Below are 17,986 nucleotides of genomic sequence, written 5' to 3' on the forward strand. Positions count from 1 at the left end.
ACTCTTATTTTTTTAAATGATGTCAGTTAATAATTGCTCTTAAAAGATGTCATCTTTTACAAAACCAAGCATTGCTTCTTTGTAGGGCATGAGAAAAAGTATTCATTGCAAAGACGTGGATATTAAAATGATGAGGTGAACAGGCCAGGTTAGCATGGGAAGAATACAAAATTCTATTGGTTACCCCTGTAGGAGACTGATATAGCTTCTGTCACTTGATCCAGATGTGATGTAATAGAATAGGAAGAAAGGATTGATACAAAATATGGAACAGAGTTGGGAACGTCCAGGTTAATATGAAGTTCTCTCTGGACTTCCCACAGAACTACTCTGTAGCAGTGTAATCAAAGGCTGTTGCTTTAATTTTAAGTATCTACCTCTACTGAGACCAAAGGAGACTGGTGAAAAGTAGTTTCCATTACTAACTTTAGGAACTGTGGTTATGATAATTAAATTATAAAAGCCATATACAATGTATAAGAGCAAATATCTAGCACAACTTTACTTTCTAATCAATATAGGTTTTATGTTAAGTGATAGTATTTTGCTAGCATTATTTTACCCATGTGGAATTTTATATGATGCTACATTAAATACAAATTTTAATTTTAATTTGAGTAGATTATTATTTACTTTCTTTTAACCCACATTTTGAAGCTTGATTCAGTATGTCTCCTATTGAATTATTATTTTGACACTTGGATTGGATTTGCTTAAAGTCCCAGAAAAATAAAATTATAATTAGTGTTATGGTCTCACTGGGTGCTTATAGTAGAATTATACTGATTATTCCGTAACTTTTGATTTATAGGATTAAGCAGTGAATTGCTTACCATTATTCCTGGTTAAAAACATCATAAGTGTCCTTTTAAAAATTAATTTTGGGGTGCTAAGTTTTTCATGGTATGGCCTTTCACATTTCTTACATAAAAGAAACATCCAATTTATTTTTCCATAATAATTCATTAAAGGCTTGGTCTAGTACTCAAATTTGAATATGTAGTATTAAAGAGTTTTAGTGTAGAGTAATGGAAGAAGAGGTGTTTTGATAATTAATCTTTCACCTGATAAAAATAAAAAGAAGTTCATGGAATATTGTAAGCGATTGTTTCCAGACTACTAAAATTATTTGAGGAATGCATTCTTATTGACTTACTTAAAGCATCTGAATTAGGAGAACAAAGCATCTCAATGCCATTGGAAAATGGTTTTGTTTTTATTTTCTCTTTGGATTGTTAGAAATTGATCATCTTTTCATTGTATTTAAAAAGAAATATCAGACTTAGAATAGAAAACAGACTCTTTAAGGATCACAAATATATTTGTAAAATGAGACACAAACCCAGGTTTCTTCAATTCCTAATACACAGCAGTTAACTCTTTTTCATCTAAATGTGTGTACAAATAGTAAAGGATAATAGTTTACCTGTTCACGTCAGAGCTGAAGGGATGGTGTGAGGCCCATGCAGGGAAACGTTCTATGGGGAAAAGGCACAGCTTCATTTTAACTGGGTTTTAGCGATGGAACTGTACCTAAGCATCTCTAAGAATTGAAGCAATGAGGATTTATAACTCTTCTCTCTAGTGTCTCTACCTTTAATGTGCCTCAATACTTACCGTTTTCTGTGTTTTTTATACTTTCTCACTATTCTTGCTTTCACTCTTCTCCACGGCTCTCTTTAAGGACTTCTTCCAGTGTTAACTCTTGCCTTTTGATGGCTTCCTTGATGCCTCAATCAAATTTTCCATTTCAACAATCTGATGAGCAGGGCTTATTGTGCCACTGTGCACCAGAAGACGCAGAGAACTTACAAAGCACCTACCTAGCCACATGTCTCCTGCGGCTCAACCAGGGAGGACAAAACTGGGAATGTTGGTGCTTAGAAATAGCCTCTCTTCAGAGGCTAGGGTAGAGCATGCTGCTGACCAGGGCCTATGGCTTGGCAGGTGCATGATTGCCCAGGCCAGGACACTGCACGTGTCAGGAGTCAGCCTGTTTTCCCTACACCTCAGGGGCATAGTTAGAGTGCAACTGAAAGTGAGATGTGTAATTGCCCTGATCCCTCACCGCCTTCACACTATCTATGAATTTGCTATGTTTAGTTTTAGGCTGATTATCAAAGAATTCTCAGCTGGGTCCTGGGCTCTCTGGGATTCAGATAACTATCTTTGTGTTGGCACAACCCTGCCTTCCTAGGAGTCTGGGCAAAAGTTGAACAGAAATGCTTTAAAAGAGAGGAGAAGGGCACTTTCTACTGTGACTATAAATTGCCACATAATCAGCAATCAGACTGTCTCTTCTTCTTCTTTTTCTTCTTCTTCTTCTTCTTCTTCTTCTTCTTCTTCTTCTTCTTCTTCTTCTTCTTCTTCTTCTTCTTCTTCTTCTTTTTGCAGTGCTAGGGGTTGAACCCAGGGACATTTTACCTTTGAGTACACTCTAGCCCTATTTTTTATTCTTTATTTTGGAAAAGGTTTCACTAAGTTACAGAGGGCCTCATTAAGTAGCTGAGGCTCTCCATGAACCCGCAATCCTCCTGTCTCAGCCTCCCAAGTACTGGGATTAAAAGCATGCATCACTATGCCAGGCTAGACTATCCCTTCTTAAATACAAATTTGCTTTTGAATTGAGATGATAAATTTTCAAGAATTTCTAGTTTATTTGGGGTGTCTTTGAGGGGAAAAGTCTTTAAAATAAAAGCAAGTTCTCAAAATATTATATTATGTAGAACTCCTCTTGAGATTTTAACATATATGTTCTACAAAATCTAGGTCACTTTACTTTGCATTTTCTCATTCATCTATCCCATATTTCAACCAAAAGTACATGGCTGTGATTTAACGGTTTTCATACAGGTCTCCTTGATGAATGATCCTAGTATGTGCTAGAATCTAATAATCTTTCCTCCTCCTCCTCCTCCTCCTCCTCCTCCTCCTCCTCCTCCTCCTCCTCCTCCTCCTCCTTCTTCTTTTGGTGGTACTGAGGTTCCTGGAAGTCCTTCTACCTCTGGGCTACACTCCCAGACCTATTTTATACTTTTTTAAATTTGGAAACAGGGTCTCTTAAGCCAGCGCGGCTGGCTTCAAACCTGCGCGATCTTCCTGTCTTCACCTCCCAAGCGGAGGGATTACAAGCATGTGCGGCTCTTATTCCTTCTTATACAAAGGTTTTTTTTGTGATTAATTAAATTCTCAAACAGTAACTTTTGTTATGCTAAGTTGGTTAGAATGTTGTTTAATACAGGATTCTAAGACAGGTGAAGGAGTGTGGGGAGGCACTCATGACAGGATATTTTCTTTCTCCCTAGATGACCTTGTTTTGGGCATTGTGTTTAATCCCATTAAGACAACTCTACTAATTATTAGAATCGAATTAGTTGAGTTCATTAATTTTTTGCACTGAAGTTTATTGCTTATAGCTACATAGGTTACCAACTATATCTAAATGAAATTATCAATATTATAAGAAATTCTCTGTGAACTATTATGTGCCCAAGTGAAATAGTGACCATACATCCACTGTTTCAAGCATTTAGAAAAGAATATACACATAGTGGATCATTTTGTTAAAATACATTTTAGAAATGTAGATGTCTTCTGCTCTTTTCAATGCCTTTCAACCTCTATTTGGAATTGTAAAAACTCTGCCAAATGTAGACATATACAAACCTATGGCACCTGCTTGTTGCTTCTAGGGCTATTAAAGTCTAACGTCAAGTTTTTTAAACATGATTTTATTGGTGCAAACATCAAGTTTTCACATAGAGAAGAATATCATTATGTGGTGGGATACAAGTAGTTTTCTTTTATGAATTTGTATTTGACAAATCAAAAAGGCCTCATTGCCTTCACAGCTCATACACTGTATGTCATTTTTATTTGTAGTTTATCTGGCTTGGTCTTTGTATAGGAAACCTTAATTTAGCAATTAATTCTTAGATAACAAGCTCTGTTAGAACTCCTGGGTATTAGAATAGAGAAAAAAATAATAGAACTAACTGACTTTTAAATTAATTAAGTAATGCTGCCTTTTCAAAGATTAACACCTGAGAATATACAACTAATCAATCATGTCTTCTCCTAAGTTTTCTTTTTTAGTCTAGAAAATAATCTTAGTGAGATTTGGGATCCCATAGGACTTATTTGGCTCATAGCAATAAAAGAGCTGTTTAATTTTAGAAGAGTAGAAAAATGCCATTTTTCTAGCATTTGATTAATGTATTATCAGTGCTATAAAAGTTTTGGCTTATGTATTTAATAGGCTTAGACTTACCTCCTCCCCTAAACTGACAATGTTTTCATGATACTGATGAACAAGCTGTAAGTTATACTTTTGAAAAGCATGTAAAATAAGGTTTTATCATTTGTACTGCAATTTCCATATATGCTGTATTATGTAGGAGGCCTATGATGGCTAGTAAGCAAGAACAGTATGAAAAGAAGAAGGGAAGCACTGCATAATACTCATCCTGTTTTTACACCATTTGTTAATTTCAAAATGTTTCAGTTTCTTTAGAGTAGGTGCTTATTAAAGCAAGAAGAATTCAGAATTCAAAGATCATCTTAAAGTCACCTTGACTATTGGCAATAAAAAAGCCATGCCTACTTTATCAATCTTTTAAAAAATCACTATATCAAATTTTTGTATGCACAAGTGACTTATAATTTTAGGCAAACAAGAACTCACATAAATGAATGTTGAAACGAAGAGATTTTATATTATATATAGTTCATATATATGTATATTATATGTATGTATACATATGTATTTTGCTAAATACTTATGTTTGGTATGCTAAGCTCATGTTGAAATCTCAAGTTGTGCATCTCTAATAATTAAAAAGTTCCTTTCCAGAAGATATTTTTTTGGACACTGCAAGTTATCTTGAGATCACATTCACTTTATTAAAAAGAATGCAAACAGTACAAATTCTTCATGTTTACTCTTCTTTGAAGTATAAGCTGCTCAACAGAAAAAAGTGTCCAGTTCCTGATGAGTCTGAATGAATCAATTCACATGAATTGATTTTTTATAAATTAACAAAATTTAATATGCCAAATTATTATGAGAAAAATATATTGCTTCCATCATCACTAAATATATTTTTAATGTTCCCAAGATGAATATCTAATTTTAGAAAGAAAGGTTATTTTAAGTTGTCTCTGGAAGATGCACCAGTGTAGTAACTTCCTGTTCTATTGATTTTTAATATAGCATGCAATTAAAAAATGAAATATTATGGTTAACCTTTTCTCTATTTTGAGGTCTTTTTTGCCAGAAATACAAAAACTCTGACTTTTTCTCCCCCTTGAAAGGTCACAGTGGACAACTATTTAGTTTGTCAAAAATAAATTTGAAGAGTGCCTTGATATCTGAGGGGATTGGAACTTCTGCCCAGGTCTTGTCATGCACTTTGGGCTCACAATGCCAGTCTGATTGTTGTGTAATTGATGAATTCTGATGGACAAAATGAGGAGCATCCTCTAAATGTGGTCACTTTCTTTGAAAAAACGTATTCCTAGGGAAGGACAAACACTGTAAATCTTAGACAAAACAACAACAACAATAACAACAACAACAACACTTATATTTTCTCAAAGAAGAATGATTTTATTTTCTATAGCCCAAGTCAGAAAAGCTACTAATAGCTGCTTCAGAAACCATTATCTCCATTTTAACAGCTTTTTAGCTTCTGTTTCTTGAGAAAGTTCCAAGGATGTAATATAATCATGCATAAAAAAATTTCTTTTACTTTGTTCCATTTTTAGTGTGTTTAAGAGCTAGTTTAAGCAACTTTGGTGTCCTGATGATGTAGTTCTTGAATGGTTTACCCTCTTTTTAAAAAATTATTACTCCATTGCAATTAAATATCACAGTAAGGTTCAATGTGATGCAAACATACATGCACACAGCCACATCTTATTTCATTAGTTCCTTCTCCCTCCTTGTACATGTTAATGAGAATGGTTGTAAAATCTTCATACAAAGCCGGACATGGTGGCACACTTGTAATTCTATTACTTGTAGGGTTGAGACAGGAGGAATGCAGGTTTTAAGTCAGCCTCAAAAGCTTAGCGAGGTTCTCAGCAATTAGTGAGACCCTGTTTCCAAATAAAATAAAAAATAGGTCTGGGAGTGTAGTCTGGAAGGCCCTGGGTTCCATCTCTGGTAACACACACACACACACACACACACACACACACACACACACACACACCCCTTCATATATTGCTGCAGTATTATTTGAATTGTTTCCTTCCTCACTTTCATCTCGCTCTCATAACTCTCTTCCACCTCTCTACAGCTCTCTCCACATTACTTTAAACCCCTTCTGCTTTGTGCTTTCTCTCTGGCTTCCACATATGAGAGAAAACATACAACCCTTGACTTTTTTGAAACTGGCTGATCTTACTTAGCATAATATTCTCTGGTTCCATTAATTTTCCTACATGTTCTTTTTTACAGCTAAGTAGAACTTTATCCTCTTAATCCTCGATGAGGAGGTATATCACACGTAATGTGTACCAGAAAGACATATTTCTTGTTCCTAAAGGTGTATTTCTGGTCTTCTTTACATTTAACCTGATACTTAAACATCCCTGCTAGATCTCACTTGACTTTTTCTTTTCTTCCAATTCCACAAAACTTTTTGTCCCTATAGAAACGTCAGAGGTTGAAGGAATACTACTACCAAAATCAATTCCTCTTCCCTACTAGATAAGATACCATGGAAACTCCAAATTATCATATCTGTATTTAAAGATGATAATGCTGATAATGAGCATGTCTAACTCCATGATTGATAGGACATTAACTCAGTCATAACCTAACAGCATATATATATATATCTTCCTTATGAGTTGTAGTCAGACCTAGTAATAGTTATATAGTATATAGTATCTTAATAGATTTGACTTATCTGACTTGTCCTGGTTAGGGACTGTGAAATGCCAGGTAGTCATCTGATAAGCCTTATACTCTTAATGGAGACTGAATGATATTCACCATTACATCTCTACATCTTTCCAGGCTTTGTACAGCTGTACCTCATTGAAAGTATTAGATTCTAACAATCAAAGCTAGTTTTAGAAGGACTGAACACAGAATTAAAAAATGCAACCACCTTTTGTTCTATCCTGAAGACAATAAGAAAACAAGTTCAAAGTCTTGAGAAAGACTGGCACAACTCTGGATAATGTATGTCCTGAGTGAACAGGCTCATCTTTCATTCCTTTGGGGGGGAGCACTGGCTACTTCCTATATACCCTCAGTAGCAGTACCTTAGTGGTCTACTCTAGGATAAAGTACTCATGTCAGTTACCATTGTCAATTTTAAATAGAGTTCCATGCCAGAACTTGATGTTTTTCACCATTCCCAGCTAGAAATATTGCTTGCTTGTGTTTTTGAACAAATATGTAATCTTCAAAGAATATAGAACTTAAAGATTATGATCCTATAGCCTCAACATTCCTACTTTCTCTGTTTCTATTTTGCTTTGTAAGAACTCGCTGCCTTTTGGCATAGTTCCCTTGCTGACCCCTAGGGCAGTGAATTCTTCCTAATTGAGCACAGTTTATCTCATGCTTTTTCTTCCCAAAAAAGAACTATTTGGACTGTCTCTGTTTGCACTTCTTACTCTCTGTGTGGCTAAACATGGACTGTCAAGCCTTGCAAAACTTCCTTCCTAAACACCCATTTGCAGTGTGAAGGCAGGCTGTGGTCCTGGCTCCCAGCCTCCTTTGGTTTACATCATAATATCCTATCACCTTTTCTTTTTTGCAGAGATCATCACTGGCATGCCAGCTTCAACTGAAAGAACATATGTGTCTTCAGGTAAGGAGAACAAGCCTGGCGAGTTTTACTAACCAGAATGGCAGATGTAACTGCTGGCTGTTCCTTACTAATCAGAATCCTTTCTGCAGTCAAACCTCAGCTGCTCCTGTTTTCTGTTTCAGTGTTTTCCTCAACCTCATTCTGTCGTTTTGGATTTTACTTAAAAGAAAAAAGTTCTTGCTTTTTGTCTGAACTTAAGCCTGAGAACCACACACGATAAAAAAAAAAAAAATCTTTGTTTAGTTGCTGCTTGGGGATATTTGACAAGTAAAGGAGACATCACAGTTCTTATATCTTGATAGGTACTTTTCTTGGTTGTCTTTACTCTTTCACCCATCAGAGTAAGAGAATATTCCTAGGTGATGTGTCAGTGTCTGATCTCTGACCTTAGGGATTCTAATGACCAGTTGTATTTCAATAAATCAAATAAAAGCCTATAGCTTGATTTTTTTAATGCTGTTGCATTTTTCTGTTGTTGTTTTTTTCCCATTTGTTTTGTTCCTTTTTTTTTTTTTGCCCATAGTATTTGTTGATAGCATATATAGTCTGGTCAAATATTAGCTACTTAGAACTATACTAATTCATGTCTAATCAGAATTCATTGATTTCTCCTATGAATCTTCTAGGATTCTACTCATTCCACTGCACATTTAATTTTTTTTTTTTCAGCAGTAGGAATTGAACCCTGGGGCATTTTACCTCTGAGCTATAGTACTAGCCCTATTTTTTTTTTCTTTTTGCTTGTTTGTTTATGGTTTTTTTTTTTTTGTGTGTGTGGTACTGGAAATAGAACCCAGGGGCATTGTACCTTCAAGTACACCCCCATCCCTATTTTTTAGTCTGTCTGTCTGTCTTTCTTTCTTTATTTCTCATTATTATTATTATTTTGGTGGTACTGAGGTTCCTGGAAACCCTTTTACCTCCGGACTACACTCCCAGACCTATTTTTATACTTTTTTATTTGGAAACAAGGTCTCTTAAGCCAGCGTGGCTGGCTTCGAACCTGTGCGATCCTCCTGTCTCCGCCTCCCAAGCGTGGGGATTAAAAGCGTGCGCTACCGCGCCTGGCTAGTCTTTCTTTATTTTTTGAAACAGGGTCTCACTGAGTTGTGAAGGACTTGGCTAAGCAGCTGAGGCTGGCTTGCAAAGGCATGATCCTCTTGTCTCAGCCTCCCAAGTACTGGGATTACAAGGGTGCACCACCATTCCTGACTCTACATTTAATTTTTAAAAACTTTTTCATATTATCTATAATTTTGTAGTTAAGATAACCTTAGAAAATAAAAAAAACAGTTCTTATTTAAAAGCAAATTTTTGAAGTGTCATTTCCAGGGTATAATAATAATTTGCTTTTGCACAGTACTTTTCAATTTACAGAACTATTTATAACTGTGATGATCACAGTAAAATTATGAAATGAGACATTATTTTTCTTATTTTATAGATGAGACAACTGAACGATTAGAAATGTTTAGTCATATATCTCAAGTAGAAGAGAAGGTACTTCAATTGTGATATTGTTTTCATTACTATAATTAATATTTTGGTTTTGTTGATTTTTTTTATTATGGCCCATACCTTGTTAAGGGTGTAGAGAGCCATAAAATTTAACACAGACTTCTTTCTCTTACCTCAGTTGGGGTTTTCTCTCTCCTTCAAAGCCATTGTTGAGAATCATGAAAGCTAGATAGCTCTATGTCCTAGATTGCTCTGAACATATTTAGGACATTCATGTGTCATTGCTAAGATGTTTTTATGTAGTATGGATAGGAAGATCCTGGAGTTTAAGAGGATGCTTTTTCCTAAGAGAAGAATGAAGGAAGGAGAGGTGGAGGGATGGAGGGACATAAGAATAAAACTAGTGAATCATCTTAATTTCTTTACTTTTCATTTAGGCATTCCTATAATGTAAGGATTTTATTGTCTTGCTCTTGTTAAGAGTGTGTTAGGAACCTGAACTTTTGAATTTATGTGGTACTTGTCTTAGGAATTTAGATTGACTGTTATTTGCTAATATGTGACTTAGATATACTTTCTGAATGTTGAATAACAATCTATTTTATACTAAATTTTTCGCATTTCTTACTCATAAAAACTCTTAGGTCCCTTGCTTTTTTTCTGCATGAGTTATGCTTTATGATTTTTTGTTTAAATGCTCGTTTTCCTTCCTTTATTCTTCCTACCCGAGGAAATCTTGCTCCCACATATCCCCAGCTACTATTTCCTTTCGTTCTTCAGCATGCTTGGTTTGATCCATAGGTCGTAGCTCTAGTGGACTTTGCATGGACTTCACTCAGCAAGCAGTGTGTTTGGTCAGGATGCCTATGCAAATTCAAGTTGCCTAGAAATATTTTCACTCATTTTTGAGTTTGTATGCATACAAATTGACTGCTTTCTCTTTGTATAGAGTTTATTCTCCTTGGCTTCATTTTTTCTTAAAATTAAGCAGACATATAGGAATTATATTTCTCACCTATTATGCGAGTATGTTCAGAATGGTGTTTCTCTGAAGTTCATTTAGCAGTGGTGTATGGGATATCTCTGCAGATGGACTTGTACCTTCTTCATCTTTAAAAAGCCTTTAGGTCTAAATAGCAGAAACATTCCTCTGTGGTCTTTGAATACAGCATTTGTCTTCCTCTGAGTTAAAAGTGTTTCAGCTTCTCTGCTGCATTACATTCTAGTATACTTCTAGATGATACCCCAGCCTGGCAAAATTTTAATACACAAGTCCAAGTAGCATGAATCAATAAAGCATTCCATTTTTATGTCTTATAGAGTCTCCCATTAAAATATCAGTATCAACAGAAGGAGCAAATACTTCTTCATGTAAGTATACTGAATTATTTTTGTTCACTAATTTTTAACTCAGGACAGTATCTGCTTCCAATGAGCATGTTTACATATACCTCTACCCTTATTGAGGCAACAGTTACTGAGCTTGGGAACAGGGCAGTCTGCTGTTTGGAGTAGAAATGACCCCTTACTATGCTTGGGATAGACCAGGTTCTTCATCCCTGCTCCAAATACATCAAATAGTAAGTGACATCACATGTGGGTCAGTTTTAGGGAATCTGGCACCTCTAAATGTTGATTTGCAAAGCTTCTGAAGCTTACTTTTGTTAAAGCTCATCTCAATGCCTTCAGAAACTGAGGTGTGATACAAGCTGTGAGGGTCCTCTATTCCACAGCTTCTCAATTTTCATGTAAAGTCTACTGCAACAGAGTAAGAAAACTATATATAGATGCCTTTAATTTAGATTTGATGGTTAGTGACTAATTATGAAAATGTTTAAAAGCCAAGTCCTAGGTAAGATCTCAGATTTGTTTTTATCTGTTTAATGTGAAATGTGTTTTGTGCTTATCGACTTCTACAATTGATTTTTTTTTGTGGGATATCAGGGGAATTTTAGAGATTAGTAGAGTAGTAAAAAGTAGTTTTGATACTTATAAGTTGAGAATAGCATAATACTAGATTTTAATATTTTACAGGGGTGTTTATAAGGCCTTGACCATAAAATTTTGAATTATAGTCTTTCTCTTTTTTATTTTAACTCTTTATTTAAAGCATCTTTGTTTGATAATCTCTTCAAGAAATAAAAATTTCCAATTACCTTATTCTAACCTGGTCAATGTATAATAATAATTATTATTATGTTATTATTATTATTATTAATTTGCGGAGAGAATGATAGCAAAGAAATTCTGGACTTTTGATAATTTAAGTTGCTTTGTCATTCTGTTTTAAAAATGAAATTTTATCTTAAAAGCCTTTCCTTTCAGGTCAGTGGAATTAGAACAATAGCTATATGACATAGATGGGAGTATAACTCACTAGTAGAGCACATGCTTAGCCTGCATGAAGCCCTGGGTTCTATCCCCAGTACCAAAGCAAACCAAAACAAAAATTTGATACTGCATGATGCTTAGGGTTTTATCTTCATGGAGCATCATGTAAAAGGATTGATAGCAATAATCTAGGAAGATAAAATATGAAATGAAATGTTAGGAAGAACTAAATTGGCTTTCTCCATGTTCTAAGAATCCTCATTACATTCTCTAAAATGATCATCCCTGCTGGCAAATTTGAAATATTTGTCATTTAATCCTACCTACAACAATATTTGTATAATTATGTAGATTTTATATAACTAAAACTAAAGGACCACATAGAGCTTTTTCTTAAGTACTTACTACAAAACCAAATAGCAGGCTTTTCTTTTGGTGCTTTTTCTGAGAATAATTAATCTCTTGCATGATTCATCGAATAAAGTTACTGAATTTCTTGTAATTGGAACTCTTCATGCTATCATTAACAGAGTGAGCAATGCTGTCTGTAAGCACATTTGAGCAGTTTGGAATGGGAAACAAACTCCTTTTGGTTTTCTAGAGTTTTAGGGAACTGAAATGAATCAGTTTACATTTCAATTCATTTTAGTACCACTGAGTGAGAAATAATTTTGAAATCTTACTCGTTCTCTAATTCTCAGCAGAGTTAGTTCCTGGTATTTGATAATGACTTAGGGCTCTGAAAGAAGGCTTTGTGTACCACTGGGTTAGAATATACCGACATATCATTTTCATACATCGCTCTCTGTACATGGTAGGTTTGCAGTAAATATTGTCGAATTGATAAGTGAATACATTTTTTAATGTCATGAAAGTATGCTCTATAATCTAAAATATAAGAGTAGCAGAATTCTAGATCTAGAATCCTTTGGAAGAAGGTATGTAACATGAGGCACACAACTCATTTCAAGGCAGGCTCATGCAGACTGCATCACAGAAGAGGTGTGAGGAAGAAATAGCACCATTTAGTGAGGAATGTAGGTGAAACATTAAGAGTCATCAGTAATGATCAGCTGGATTTGAAAATTCAAACTCAAACTCTATAAAAAGGTCAAAGGCCTCAGTAAAGTGGTAAAGTTCGCAGGGATCTGCAATAATCAGCCCCAAAGTGTGTGGTTTTCTTTTGACTCTATTTCAGCCAGAGAGAACACACTTGTAAACTCCTGTGTTTGAAAAGTTAATGATGCTTTTGTAATGTACTCATGCCTGTGTGGGCCACATTCTGATGTTTTCTAAGTAAATTCTGGAAATCCTTTGGAGGTTATTTGGATTCAGCAAAATTTTTTTATGTGTAAGAACAGTTCTGTGTGGTTTAGGGTCAATGTGAAAAGAGGTAGGCTGCTTCTTTTTCTACTCTGTAGCTACAAATGTACACATCCTTCTGAGGAAGTACTTCCTCATTGCCAGCGCTACCTTTTGAGAGCTCACTGCTGGGTAAATTGTTAGGGGTTCCTAGTTATATCAGTTTATGTTCAAGCTTCTGTCCAGAAGTCAATCTCTGCTGCCCGTATCTTGCAGGCTTCCAAAGCTTTCCATGACCTTCCTAACCCCAAATTTCTTTTTTTCTCTCTCTCTTTTTTTTTTTACCTCATATTGGATTAAGAAAAAAGAAGAAAATTAAAATTATTCATCTACTTATCTGAAGTAATAATCCTAGTACTTTAGTAAATTTTCTTATAATCAGTATTTTTCATTCTGATTTTCTATCCTCTCTCAAGTGAATTATCACTAGCATTTTTATGCCATTAAACAATAGCTAGAAATATGCATATCTATAATATATAATATTATTTTTTTCTTGATTGCATTCTGGGGATTGAGACCAGAGCCTCTTCCCTGGTAGGGTCTCCCACTAAATTGTGCACTGCAGGCTTCTAATTCAACATACCAATAAAGACATTCTAGACTGAAGGCTTTAAGGAATCCATTTACAAAAATATTATCAGTCTTGCCATCTTTCTACTTATTTTTCTTGCCATTTTGAAAATATTGATAAAATCTTAAAGTTAATATTTCCCTTTGTGAGAAAAATTTTATTATACCTTTTTTGATATCGGAACTTTGTGTTCTAAGTTCACTTATTTTAGAGTTGTTAATGATAATTTTAAAAAGTTTCTTATAGCCAGGCATAGTGGTGCACGCTTGTAATCCCAGCATTCAGGAAGCTGAGACAGGAGGATTGTGGTTCAAGGATAGCCTCAGCTACTTAGTGAGACTCTCCGTAACTTAGTGAGACCATGTTTCAAAATAAAAAATAAAAATAGGGCAGGGGGTATAGCTCGGAGGTCAAATGCCCCTGGTTCCATCTTCAGACCCACACACACACAAAATGTTTCTTACATTTCTTCTGATAAAGGTCAATATTATATAATATAATATTATCTTTATTTCCTTTGTTTTAGTTTTTGTAAATGAAATCTGTATGACTAAAAATATGGTAATCAGTTATGAGTATGTCTTATTACATGTAAGCAACAGGTTTTAGAATGGAGAAGAATTTGGACCTTTCAAAAAGTCAATAAGATTTTCTTGTCCTTTTCACAGACTCAGTAAAAATGGAAATAGATTGTTTAGAACAAACCTTAATAACTTATCCTGGAAGTGGCAGCTGCCAGTGACCCTCTTTTTAAGACAATTCTGTTGAATGCAATTGTTATGCCAACTACTTTACTGAAATAATCTGTATCAATCCCAACTTAATATACAAGTGAAGAAAGCAAAATGCAGAAGTCTACAGGAGGGAAAATAAAGACATGTTTCTGGTAAATAGTCGTAAGTAGCAATATATACTGCAAATAATAATAGCAAGCAGTTACTGAAGGCTTCCTTTATGTCAGGTACTGTGTGCTAGATGTTTTACATCAATTAAGTCTCATGGTTCCCATAAAATCTTTAGAGATGGGAAACTGATGTGTTTTATCAAAAGCCACAAAAGCAGGATTCCAACCCTTGCTAGGCTCTACCAATGAACTGCACCCCAAGCTTCCAAGTCAACATACCAATAAAGACATTCTAGAAGGTTTTAAGGAATGCATACAATATACCAGACAATATACTAACCTAGGTTTTGTTGCCTCAAAGAAAAAGCCTTTAATATTAAAAGGAATGAGGTTCTGTAAATGAATTGGAAAGTAGCCATTGATAGAAGTGCATTGAAAGTATGTTTGGTAGATTAAGAGAGTTTTCTAGGACTGACTGAATGTGTATAATATTAATGTTGCACATGAAAGTATGGCAAATGAATGAAATGGAAAGAACACAGCCTTTGGGTAGATGTCAAACTAATCCTGTTAATTACTGTGATCTTAGGCAAGGCCTTGAACCTCCATAAGATCAGGCTTCTACATCTATAAGCTATTTGTCCTTAACATATATTGAGAAGCCTGATGTGAGGACATGGATGTAAATTATTTAGCACAGCTTTACTTAAAGGTGGTCAACCCATTTTATGATTGGGAGCAAGTATGTAAAAAAGGGATGTGTTCTAAGAAAAGGATTAAAATAAGGTGTCCTTGAATTTTTAAGAACAGTGTTCTAAGTATACTTTCTGTTGAAGAAGGAAAGGAGTTCAGGCATGATTTTCAGCCCAAATGATTCCATTGAAAGTTCTTTGCTAGGGAATCACTGCATCTTTTCAAAATATTGCATATTGTTAGCAATGCCTGTATTCTCAAAGAATATATGCAGGAAGTCCTCTTAAAATCTCTGAATGAAATGAACTATTCAGCCTTCAATCTGGCACCTAAAAGATCTAGCTGAAGGCATCAAAATTGAATTGTTACTAAGACTCCAGGAAAATAATCACATTTATCCCTATCAGTGCAAAGCCAGCTATTACAGAATACACAATATATGGAGTAATGAAATATACAAGAGAGCCCTTGGTGACCAATTCAGGGCTATAAAAAGCAACAGACACTGTTGTTCTAGAATCATTCAAGTGACTACATTGTTTGGAATTACTTTGGGTTTATTTTAATTGCAGTCTTGGTCGACATTCTTACTTCCATATTCCAAAATGACTGACTACACAACTTAGAGAAAGGAAAATTTATTTGCTTAGTTTTTTGGAGATTCCAGGTTCAATCCATGTGAAGCCAGGGTCTGAAGCTCAGTTCATGGCAGTGGGAAGCAGAGAGGGACAGAGCAAGGCTCTGCTCATGGAGACCAGGAATAGAGGAAGCCAACAAGCAAGGAGATTCAAAGACAAAACACAGTTCCGAGGCCACAGCCCCAGTGACCCACCTTCTATAGTCAGACCCCATCACCCTAGGTTAACATCCAGATAAATCCATTATAAAGAGACTTGTCTGATGGGATTTATCTGCTGATGAGATTGCAGCCTTCAGGACTCAGTTACATCAGTTTTCAACACCAATGGCCGAGCTCTTCAGGGGGCATTCTATAGCTAACTATAACACAAGCTGTTTACAGAAATGAGAATGATGTCAGAGTCATTGTGCTGGGGAATTCTGACCACCTAATAGACATATCTTCCTCTTGTTGTGTTTGGAAGAGATGTATTTGGAAGTCTTACTCTAGGCTAAATAATATTTAATTTATTGTATAATGTCATAAATTCTGTAAATTATTTGTTTTTGTATGATATCTAAATTCAGTAGTCGCAAATTATCAGACATGGAGGGACTACTGTGTACATTATGTACTTTGGGGGACTTTCTACTGGAATATTTGGGAGGCTGAGATAGAAGTATCTCCATTCATGGACAGCCTCAGCTACTTAGTGAGGTCCTTTGCAATTTGGAGAAACTTTGTTTCAAAATAAAGAATAAAAAATAGGGCTGAAATATTGCTGGAATGTTCTCTTTAAATTTTTAAAAAATCTTCTATTATGCCGGGCATGGTGGCGCACACTTGTAATCCCCGTGCTTGGGAGGCGGAGACAGGAGGATCACGCAGGTTCGAAGCCAGCTGCTCTGGCTTGAGAGACCCGTTTCCAAATAAAAATATATTAAAAAAAATAGGTCTGGGAGTGTAGCCCAGAGGTAGAAGGGCTTCCAGGAACCTCAGTACCACCAAGAGAAAAAAAATCTTCTATTATTTTGGATATCAACTGAGGAAAGGAAGGATGTCTATTTTGCATGTTTTTAAAAGTTTTTTATTTTTAATTAAATCATTAGTAATGCACAGTTATGGGATGCAGTGTGATATTTTATTACATGTATATAGTGTGTATTGATCAAATCAGTATAGATAACATTTCCATCTCTTTTTCATTTCTTTATGATTATAGCCTTTCTGCTTCATTATTCTAATTCTTCAAAAGTCATATAATAGGCTATAGTCACCATAGAACATGATAATTTATTGCTAGTGGGATAAGTACTTCTTATCCACCTTTCCTCAGTCTCCCTAACTCTATCCTTCCCTGCCTCTAAAACTTAATATTTTAATATTTTGCCTATTTTAGGAGAAGTATTAAAATTATAATGTTTCTTTAATTATTAGGAATAGAAAGTGACATGGGCTTTACATATGAAAGTTTTAAAAAGTTTTTGTTTAAATGTACAGTGTAGGGAAGAGGATGTAGGCAGAGAGGTGTACCACCAGAGTATCTAGAGGAGCTAGCAACATCTATTTATATATACTAAACATGGTGGCTCTCTAAAGTCTTCATTTTATAGTCAAGTTTTCTAGAAATCTGAGAAATTGAACAGTGGGAAAAGAGACCTTTAAATGGAAAAACTCTGAATGCTATAAGAAATAGGTCTCCCCACACCTTCTTAAAAGGAAAGAAGCCAAAAGACTAGGGGCGTAGACCCACGGTGGAATGCTTGAGGTACTGAGTCCAATCCCTGAAAAAAAAATGCTACAGAAGGGAAGAGATGAGAAAGTATATGACAACAAGCAAAATATGAAATGTAGACAAGGGTTTAGTATAGGACTTTCCTATTAGCAGATGATAGAAATTCAATTCAAAGAACATAAGTGGGAAGGGTTCAAGTGGACTTATATAACAGGCCTGATATGATGCAGGGGCTCAACTGATATGATCAACTGGCTTCTTAGTCTTGATTCTTTGCTTCTATGCACATGTTAGCTTCAGTCTCAAGTGATTACTCTGCTTAAAAGGGAGTTAGCTGCTATTAGCTACAAGCCTCTCTGTATCCCTGTGGCTCATAATCTAAAACGGAAAGTCTAGTTATCCAAACAGCAAATTTGAGGGAATGCCTTTGATTGGCCCTGATTGCATCATATGCCTACCCCTAACAGGCTGTATCCAGGGAGATTAATGACTGCCACTGAGTGAGTGGGGGCTGGGCCTCACATCCTTCCTGTGCTTG

At 35.3% G+C, this 17,986-nt stretch overlaps 1 protein-coding gene across 2 annotated transcripts in view; it reads left to right on the top strand.

The window, feature by feature from the left end:
• NRG1 (neuregulin 1) overlaps positions 1 to 17,986 on the top strand; it is a gene marked incomplete at both ends in the record, with an annotated part of 232,437 nt that overhangs the window by 65,625 nt on the left and 148,826 nt on the right. For both annotated transcript variants that reach the window (XM_080710924.1, XM_080710923.1), the window contains 2 exons: positions 7,782 to 7,832; positions 10,611 to 10,661. In XM_080710924.1, coding sequence (XP_080567050.1) covers positions 7,782 to 7,832; positions 10,611 to 10,661 — 102 coding nt within the window. The remainder of the gene's footprint in view (positions 1 to 7,781; positions 7,833 to 10,610; positions 10,662 to 17,986) is intronic.

This window comes from Muscardinus avellanarius, assembly GCF_963383645.1.
Source record: "Muscardinus avellanarius genome assembly, chromosome: 14".
Lineage (NCBI taxonomy): Eukaryota > Metazoa > Chordata > Mammalia > Rodentia > Gliridae > Muscardinus > Muscardinus avellanarius.